A 10,506-nucleotide genomic window follows, 5' to 3' on the forward strand; every position below is an offset into this window, starting at 1 on the left:
TTTTTGATATTGAGCTGCATGAGCTGCTTGTAGATTTTGGAGATTAATCCTTTGTCAGTTGCTTCATTTGCAAATATTTTCTCCCATTCTGAGAGTTGTCTTTTGGTTTTGTTTATGGTTTCCTTTGCTGTGCAAAAGCTTTTAAGTTTCATTAGGTCCCATTTGTTTATTTTTGTTTTTATTTCCATTTCTCTAGGAGGTGGCTACTTTCAAAAGGAGTGGATTATTTTTAGCAATCCATGTAGGCTAATTGGTGAATAAAAAGTTAGGGAATTTCAATTCAACAAACATTATCTAGGTCCCCATTACATGCCAGCAAGTTACTGAAAGGATATGGGCCTCGTCCTTCTAGAGCTGACAGTCCAAGGGGAAGGGGAAGGAGGGTGGTTCAAATATAAAGGAAGGACATCTTACCCAAGCTGGATGGGAGAGTGGCAGGAGCCATTAAAGGCCTCTTGGAGGCAGGAACATCACCTGAAGGATGAGGAGGCATCAATAAATACAAAAACCAAATATAAGGGGGCCAGGTAGGCAGCAGAAAGACCAGTCAGAGGCATCAGACCTGAGTCCCAGACCTGCTTTTGCAACAACCAGGATCTGAGGTTGAGCAAGCCATTTGACCTTTCTAGTCCTTTTCCTTATCTATGATATGCAATGGTTAGATTATGTCAGTTGACCTTAACCCTTGCTGTGCATCAGAAATCATCTGGGATCTTTCTAAAAATCCTGGATCCTTCCCCGCAAAATGTGGTTTTAATTGGTGGGGCAGCAGTGTTTTGGGCAATAGCTTTCCAGGTGATGCTAGCCTGCAGCCCAGGCTGAGAACCACGGGCTGAGATGAGCTCTCAAGCCTATGGTTCTCAACCCTTAGCGCACAATTAGGCGAGACTCTCTGGGGAGGTGGGACCCAGGCATTGGTATTTTTGAAAGTTCCCAAGCTGATTCTGTGGTGCAGCCCAGGTTGAGAACCACTGTTCTAGGCCCTCTCACGACTTCAGTTTCCTATATGGCCAGTGAAAGACGGGAAAAGGAAGGAAAGAGAAGCCAGTTTCTCCCGTAAGAATGAGAATTCTTATGTCAAATTAAAAAGAGAATTGAGTGCCAAAAGCCCCCGATGGATTTTATATAGAGTTGTAACACACAGTAGGGTTGATTTTGGACATGTGCATAATTCATGTTGATGCATGACAGGTAGAAAATGTCCACTTCAAAATGCTCTCAGTTCTAAATTCAAAATTCCAAGGACTACATCTATAAAGTGACTCCATGGTGTGTTCTCTGCAATACTTAGAATATGATTTGCACGGTTGACTGTAATATGAACATTATATTCCCTACCCCCAAGGTTACTTAAATCCACTTATTAGGCAATGGTGAACTAAACAAACAGTAATTAGAAACACTCCAGACTACCTTTTAAATCTGTTGCTAAATTATATTTTGCCTGCACCAAACTCATACACACAGCATGTCTACAAGCATCATGAAACCAAAGCCTCAGAAATATTTACGTTAATAAGAGCATAAGCCACCTCTGGGCCCTCACATGGGATTCTTCAGGGAAGTAAGGGCTCCTTAAGATGAGGGCTGTTCATTACTGTTACTTCTCACATCTGGGTAAATAAAGCACTGCCCACATGTGGTTAGAAATCCCAGGAGAAAAGAACTCTCCGGAGGTCTGGAAACGAAGAACACCTCTGATCGACTGCCTCATTTCCTGAAATGAGTCAGAAATGAAAGTAATTCTTCAGAAAAGAACATCTGCATGGTGACGCAGCTTATAAAATAACGCCAGATGATACCTGTGACTAAGAGGCTGGGCCTGGGGAAGGAGGAACGGCCTGGACAACAGGGCTGGGGCCCCTACACTGCACTTAATCTTGGAGCTGCTGCTGTTAGCTTAGAGGGTCTGCAAATCCAATGAGCGGCTGGGCGTCCTGGTCTCAGCTGTAAATCTTGATTAGTGGTTAAGAATGCTCGCATGCCATTAGGAAGCTTGCCCCTCTCCAAAGGGTCGAAGCAGCCAGAAAGGATGCATATGTCGGTGTGGACAAGGAAACAGCAATGCTTACAAGAAAGACTATTTTGCTTAACTAAAAATAGTCTATGCCTGCTGATTTGGAGAGCCTTTCTTCCTGAGGAGGAAGGACCGCTGTACAGAGATGACCTAAGACCGCCCAGGGAGGCCCTTCCTTCACATTATGCAGGAAGGAGAGGTACTGGCATATGGTCAGGGACTGGAGGGTAAGAAAGACAAACACCTTTCACAACAACAACTCCAGTACGAACCAAGAGACAGGAAGGTGAAAAACAACGGCTGTCGTCACCAAAATCAGACGCCAGTTATTTTTATTAGGTGGTCCATTACTATTCTTTCCATAATGGTTATTAAAAAGAAATGCATCTCCATAGTTTATAATGCTGGTGGGGGGCTGAGGAGGCTGGAAACAATCTAAATGCCCATTAATAAGTGACTAGTTAAATTAAAATCTCGTACATACACAATGGAATACTATGTAGCCATTTAAAAGAAGACCAATCCAGAGCGTGTGCAGACCCACAGATATGCATTTCATAGGATACATGAAGACAGGAGGAAAAAAGGCTCCTGGACTCTGATTAGAGCTAAACAGAGTATGTAAACGTGCATGTAAATGTATTTAAAGAAGCTGCCTTAGTGCAGGAGAAGGGGGCTAGGAGAGTGTCATTCTTCCTTTTATATCCTCAATACAGTCTGAATTATCTTTTCAAGTACATACCACCCCACTGTGGTTAAATAATAGGCATTAACTAGGAAGGCTATTTTTGGTTTCTTCTTTGTACTAGTCTCTCTATATATAATTTAAAACAAATGAATGTTATTTTAAATAGATATGGGCTGAACTATGTCTCCTCAAAATGCATATGTAGAAGCCCTAACTCCTGGTACCTCAGAATGTGACTATATTTGGAAACGGGCCTCTCAAGAGCTGATGAGTTAAAATGAGGCTGTTAGAGTGGGCCCTAATCCAATCTGATTGGAGCCTTTAGAAGAGGAGGAAATATGGACACACAGAGAGACCCCAGGATGTTCACACACAGAGGAAAGACCATGCGAGGACACGGCGGGAAGGTGGTGTCCACAAGCCAAGGAGAGAGGCCTCAGAAGAAACCAAATCTGTTGACACCCTGACCTTGGACTTCCAGGCTGCAGAACTGTGAGAAAATAAATTCTGTTGTTTAACCCTCCCAGTCAGGTATTTTATATGGAAGCCCTAGTACACTAACACAGTACAGGCATTCCTCATTTTATTGCACTGCACTTTGTGGATACTGTGTTTATTACAAATTGAAGGCTTATGGCAACTCTGCATCAAGCAAGTCTATTGGCGCCATTTTTCCAACAGCATTTGGTCACTTCATGTCTCTGTGTCACATTTTGGTAATTCTCACAATATTTTAAACTATTTCATTATTGTTATATTTGTTACGGTGATCTATGATCAGTCATCTTTGGTGTTACCATTGTAATTGTTTTGGGGTGCCACGAACTGCACCCACATAAGACAGCAAACTTAACTGATAAATATAGTGTGTGCTCTGACTGCTCCATCAACCAGCTGTTCCCCATCCCACTCCTTCTCCCCGGGCCTCCCTGCTCCCTGAGACACCACAATATTGAAACTAGCCCAGTTAGTAAGTGAAAGGAAGAGTCAAGCAATGTGGCAAACGTCATTGCTGTCATGGTAAGAAAATGCCACAGCAGCCACCACCCTGATCAGCCAGCAGCCGTCAACATCAAGACCTTCCATCAGCAAAAAGATGACTTGCTGAAGGCTCAGATAATGGTTAGCATTTTTTAGCAATAAAATATTTTCAAATGAAGGTATGTACCTTGTTTTTTTTGACATAATGCTATTATACACTTAATAGACTACAGTATAGTGTAAACTTAACTTTTATATGCACTGGGAAACCAAAAAATTTGTGACTCGCTTTATTGCGATGTTTGCTTTGTTGCGATATTTGCTTCATTATGGTGGTAGGGAGTCAAACCCACAGTATCTCCCAGGGATGCCTGTATATACATAAATAGATGGGTGAAATTCAAACTAACATAACATGGAGCCAGGCGCCCAAAAGTCTTCAGTGGGTCAAAACCCCGCTATGTCTGCTGTGAGGAAGAAGGCCTCATCTGGCACGTGAATAAATTGGGGCACATGATGCTTCTGACTAGATCAGGGTAACCCAATTTAGTGACTTGGGCCAGGACTAGAACAGGTTTCCTATCTCAGGATTCAGTCTGCTTATGCCACTTACCTTTTGCTTAACAAATCCCATAACTCAAAGGAATAGAGCTCAAGATATGTTATTAGTGTCCTTTAAAGGCTTGGCTTATATTCAAAAGGCTTTCTTCTTGTGCTGATAACTAATGAAAAAGAACGTGTAACTGTAATATTATTAATCAATTTAAAAAATAAAAGATTTGGTACCAGGGTTTGTAAAAAATTCAAAAAACAAAACAAAATGCCATATTTCTGCACCCACCTTATTTTTTTATAGCTTAATACATGTGGTCTCAGGTCACAATGCAATATATTAAAAGTATGATACTCCTAGGCTAAAATATCTTTATGAAATTGTATAGATTTTTATAAATTAATCAATCCTCCCTTTAAAAATTAGAGTTTAGTGATAAAAGATATTAAAGCCACAGACTTTACCTACAGATTCTATAATGCAGAAGTGGGCTAAGATCCAGGCACATGAAAAGAAGATCAAAACTTGAAGCTAAGTATTTGGTACAGTCAGTTCAGGCCACGTTCTGAGGAGGGCAGACTCACTTTTGCCTTGAATGGTCAGGGAAAGTTTCAACAAGGGCAAGAGCTCTAAACCAATCTGGTATTAGACACATAAAGGCTAGGGAGAGGTAATATATCCAGGTCTGCCTTGCCACTGAGTATAAAGTTTTAAAGGCAAGAACTATGTACCTAAGATCCTAACAGAGTGCCTGGCACATAGTAGGCATCTGCCAGAGCTGGGGTGGGGAACAGTGGGGGAAACTACACAGTATGCTCACCGTGGGGTCTGTGGTGCAGGTTCTTGTAAGGAGGTTGTGGGATATAAAGTTAAAGCAATTGGGGCCAACCTGTAGACTGACTGAAGTCTGGGGAGTCTTTAAAGGTGTTTCTGAAAGAGAATATTATAGAACACAGATGGGACCAGCAGTGACAGGCAGAATGGACCAGAGAAATGACATGGAATCAATCAATCAAACAGTTAATCAAAGGAGGTTAATCATGTAATCTATTGGGAAAAGTCTCAGCTTCCTAATCTATAAAATGGGCATCATACTACCTATCTTCATAGGGCTATTATGAATACTAAAGTTGGGCATAACACATGGCCTGACAGTAAGCACTTAAGAAAATATAATTGCTATTGTTATCATAATGACTATTCCACACTGAAAAATAGAGAAGGAAATGAGTGAGAGAACAAGTGTGAGGTGCAGAAGCAGGGTATGTCTCCTTGGGCTCTCAAGTCCTTTAAAGAGAGGATGATGGGCTTCCGTGGTGGCGCAGTGGTTGAGAGTCCGCCTGCCGATGCAGGGGACATGGGTTCATGCCCCGATCCGGGAAGATCCCACATGCCACGGAGCGGCTGGGCCCGTGAGCCGTGGCCGCTGAGCCTGCACGTCCAGAGCCTGTGCTCCGCAACCGGAGAGGCCACAGCGGTGAGAGGCCCGCGTACCGCAAAAAAAAAAAAAAAAAAAAGAGGATGATAATGGTTTTGGAGTGGAATGTATTGCATTTATTCCTTAGTTCTCCAGAACTTAATACATCAATACAGGCAAATCAGATGTCTGAAATGATCTTTAAAATCAACATACTCCAAAATCAATTGTTAAGTTGCCTTTGTATAAAAGTAACTATATGGGTTAAGGCTAATCAGTTTTGAAACACTAAATTAACAGACTCAGATATAAATCCAGAAGAACAATTTTCATAATGAAAATGCCAATGCCTTTCTAATTAAGGATTTAATTGACAACATAAAAGACTTCAGATAAATCAGGAATTGTAGGGCTTCCCTGGTGGCGCAGTGGTTGCGCGTCCGCCTGCCGATGAAGGGGAACCGGGTTCGTGCCCCGGTCTGGGAAGATCCCACATGCCGCAGAGCGGCTGGGCCCGTAAGCCATGGCCGCTGGGCCTGCGCGTCCGGAGCCTGTGCTCCGCAACGGGAGAGGCCACAGCAGAGGGAGGCCCGCATACCACAAAAAAAAAAAAAAAAAAAAAAATCAGGAATTGTTCCTTTCTCTCATAAATGAAAGGACCTGATAACTCTATGAATTATTTTGAGATATTGATTATCAGAAATTGTTTAGAATCTAAGCTACAGGATTTTCCAACTGCATAATAATCACCTCATATTGGGGCTGAGAGCCTCAGACCACATTTGGTGCTCTGGCTTTTTAAGTTCCTTTTTCTGGTTATTATCAGAGGGCCCACAGTGCTATATTTAGTCATTAGAGACATATGAAGCTCTACTGAAGATAATGGCATTTTGTCTAACAGGAAGCAATGCTAACTTTCTTTTTGTCAACTTGACCTTAGAAGGAAGAGTTACTACACATTAAAAAAAATACATGCACATTTACATAAATACATACACGTGTACCCATGGTAAAAGGTTTACCAACTAACCTTTATGTATCAAACATCATGAAATTAATACATCAGAGATCCGTGTTAATATTCCTATTCTCAACATACATGATCTATTTAACAACTGCTTACTCTTTGGCCCTGAACCAGGTTTCCACATTTACTATCTCATTGAAGGGTATATTACTTCTTAAAATTAATTCAAAAACAAAACAACAAAAAAAACAGAACCCACAAAATTATCCAAAGGGACTAACACAAAGGGAGAAAAATAAGGCATAACTGATTAGTTTTGCCAGAGCCAAGAGAAACTTTCCAATAAACAACGAGGCCCAGATGAAGAGAGAGTTAGCAGTCAAACAAATTAGTCAACTAAAGGAACTCCAACACACCAGCATAATGTGATGACTGTAGATAGATATTAGCCAGCACACATACCTATCCAATACTGAAAATGAGTAACATCTTAGAAGAAAACAGCAGAGAACAAAATAAGGAATTTAGAAGTGGGAAGAAGAAAAGGATTCCTGTAAAGAGAAGAACAAAGGCTAAGACAACATGGGACAGGTAATGGGGTAACCGCCAGATAAATCAAGAGAAATGAGTTTGAATCTCTCTTCTTTGTCCACCCAACTGGTTTTCTTCAGAATGTTTCTTAACTTTTCTAACCCTCAGAATCTTCATCTGTTGTCTGAACAGGGAAATATTGTACGATATCCAAAAGTCTCTTGCAGCTTGGATAAAAGACCAGAAGTTTCTGTTTAGATGATAAAGTTACTTTTTTTTAAAATAGGCTACTTTTATTGCACAGTGGGCTTCAAGTGCACAAGTCTGGAATTTCACAGAAGGGAGCCCCGTGGAGCACAGCCCTGAAGCCTGAGCCAAACCAAGGCCTCTGAAATGAGTACAAACAGCTGGACAGTGTGAACATTCCCTGTGCTACAATGTTGACCTCGGCCACAATCCCTTTGCCTCTGCCCTTCCTAGCTCTTCCTCGTCGGAAACACTCTTTACCCAATCCCAACGCTTCACACAATCCTGCCAAATGCAAGTAAGACACACATTTATGAAAAAGTTGGTAGAGCTCATCAGGTGTAATAGGAAATGAAAACGTTTGGTGGCCACCCCTGACCTTGAGAAATGACAGTAACCAGTTCTACGTATTGCCCTGTTACAATGAGTAGACCAGTAAGTCCCCCTTTCAAAATCTTCATAAAGTAATCTGAAATGTGAAAAAATATTTATGCCTACAACAATCTCACAGTATTATTTATAACAGCCAAATAATCTGCTACACGTTAGATCTGCAACAATCAAGGGATGATTGTGTAAATGGTACCTCGACTTAAACTCTCCTCCACAACCCCTGTACTCACCCTCCATGGGAATCAAATTGCCTGCTGATGAACAACCTCTTCACCAGACTTAAGATCCTGGAGGCAAAAACCATGTTTTGTTCATGGACTCAGCCACAAAGTCTACCTCACAGTGAAGACAAAATAAGTATCTGTGAAATGTTTGCTAGCAAAGGCTTCCACGTCAATTCTGTCTGGTGGAATATTATGCAGCTATTAAATGTGGCTTGTGAAGCATTTTTAAATACAAGGAATGCTGATGATGAAAAGGTCCTGGAGACGAAAAGCGGTGAATGTATATAATGCCACTGAATTGTACGTTTGAAATTGGGTAAAATGGTCAATTTTATGTTCTGTATATTTTACCACAGTGAAAAATAAATATTACGGAATGCTTATGAGGCAAGTTAAGTGGAAAGACAGGATACTGTATTTCTAAACTATATAAAATTCTGCATTTTTAGAAGGCTGGAAAGAAGCACACTAGGATATTCATGTTTGGTTTCTCTTTGAGCAGTAGCATTAGGGGTGATTTCTGTTTTATTTGCAATTTTGTTTTTTCCAAAATATCTGCAATGGACCACTTACAGTCATACCTTGGTATCCGCGGGTGATTGGTTCCAGCACCCCTGCAGTTACCCAAATCCTGAATGCTCAAGTTCCTTATATAAACTGGTGTAGTATTTGCATATAACCTAAGCATATCCTCCTGTATACTTTAAGTCATCTCTAGATTACTTATAATACCTAATGCAATGTAGATGCTATGTAAATAGTTGCTGGCTTGTGGCAAATTCAAGTTTTGCTTTTTGGAACTTTCTGGAAATTCTGGGGGGGAATATTTTTGATCCACGGTTGGTTGAATTGGTGGATGCAGAACCTGCGGATACAGAGAGCTGACTGTGTAACAATCAGAAAAATACATGGCACAGCAGACGTCAGGGATAGGAAGGTTTGGTTACCAACAGGTTTAATTTGGATGAGAATCATTCACCTTGCTATGAGCCTTGATACTGCATACCATCTGTGCTTGCCCACACTGTGGAGACAACCCAAAGGCATGCCATTAGGGTTAAAATGTTAACTTTATTATATTGAAATGTCTTTCTCTTCTTTTTCTTTTTGCAATGCTGGAAAGCATGCATTACAATTTGCTGCTCCATAAGTATGCTTTGTCCAGGCTGAGAAATAGGAATAGGTGATTGTTTTGGACATAGAAGTGCCAAACTGCATCAAATGCACAGTTGTTCTCAGAGGTGAAGGCTTTCTGGACCTGGGACGGGCCAGTTTGGAATGCCTCATAGAGAATGAGGCATCCAGACAGACTCAGTAAACATGAGAATCACCACCATAGAGAATCATCTAATTTAAGGATAAATTAGAAGCAAGGCCTTTGGAGTTGCACAGACTCAGGATTGAAGTAACATATGAAAAAGACCTAGGACTGCCACCTATAATTGTCATCTTGAGTGCTCCTGGCCTCAGTTTCCCCACAAATAAATGGGGATAATAATACCTGCCCCTTGGGTATTAAATGGGATGATGTTTGCAAATCTGAGACGCAAGAAAACCCAGAGCAGAGCCTGCAGTCAGTAGGTGCTCAATCAGTATCACTGGTTTCCTTTCCTTCTTTTGATCGAGTGTCTAATCTGGGAAAGCAACAGTATAAATGACTTGAATGCTAAAAATGACCAACTGTCTATAAGCAATAAAGTTAATATGATAGGAGTAAAGGAAGATATTTTCAATAATATTTTAATTTATCCCATCAATTCAGTTCTCATATAGTTCAAAACAATATTCCTATTCTTTGTTCCTTAGTAATAGGAAAATATTAATCACTATTCTCTGTGTACTTTACACACCTGAGACCATGAAGCCACCCTTCACTTCCTTCTTCAGCGTTCCCATCTTAAAATCTTTCATTCCTTTAAACAAGCTCTGAGCCCTCTGCAAGTTCCCCCCAACACTGTAAGGGATCCTCCGAATCCCTCTGAGCAGGGCTGAGTTTCGCATAAGGCAAGCACCTGATCCATGCATCCCAATGTTGAGCTTTGGAAAATACAACTAATCATTATGCTTCTGAAGGTTACTTGACTTGGGGCCACTGATGGGGGTGTGTTGGCGCTCCCAAGACAGATCAAAGTGTGACCAATAGTGCCCTCCGTCTGCTCCGGTAACCTTTGTCCCTTGCTTTGCTTTGCCATCATCAACACTGTTTAGCAAGCCGATACCTTCTGAGATTGCATCGGATTCAACATTGCACCAAATTTCTCCCTTCAAAAGAGCAGCCTGGGGCTTCCCTGGTGGCGCAGTGGTTGCGAGTCCGCCTGCCGATGCAGGGGACACGGGTTCGTGCCCCGGTCTGGGAAGATCCCACGTGCCACGGAGCGGCTGGGCCCGTAAGCCATGCCGCTGGGCCTGCGCGTCCGGAGCCTGTGCTCCGCAACGGGAGAGGCCACAGCAGTGAGAGGCCCGTGTACCGCAAAAAAAAAAAAAAAAAA

The 10,506-nt window shown here is 41.7% G+C and overlaps 1 protein-coding gene across 8 annotated transcripts in view; it reads right to left on the minus strand.

Annotated features, from left to right (window-relative positions):
* The window catches only part of ANO6 (anoctamin 6), a 223,688-nt gene that overhangs the window by 169,719 nt on the left and 43,463 nt on the right, over positions 1-10,506 (minus strand). For 3 of the 8 annotated variants that reach the window (XM_024122806.3, XM_028491403.2, XM_028491404.1), the window contains exon 2: positions 415-474. The exons of 2 other annotated variants lie outside the window; for them this stretch is intronic. In XM_024122806.3, the coding sequence (XP_023978574.1) occupies positions 415-474 (60 nt within the window). Of the gene's footprint in view, positions 1-414; positions 475-1,511; positions 1,718-10,506 lie in introns of those variants that run through there. 3 more of the 8 variants (XM_028491398.2, XM_028491399.2, XM_028491400.2) reach the window with 3 other exon arrangements.

This window comes from Physeter macrocephalus, chromosome 6 (genome assembly GCF_002837175.3).
Source record: "Physeter macrocephalus isolate SW-GA chromosome 6, ASM283717v5, whole genome shotgun sequence".
NCBI classification, from domain to species: domain Eukaryota; kingdom Metazoa; phylum Chordata; class Mammalia; order Artiodactyla; family Physeteridae; genus Physeter; species Physeter macrocephalus.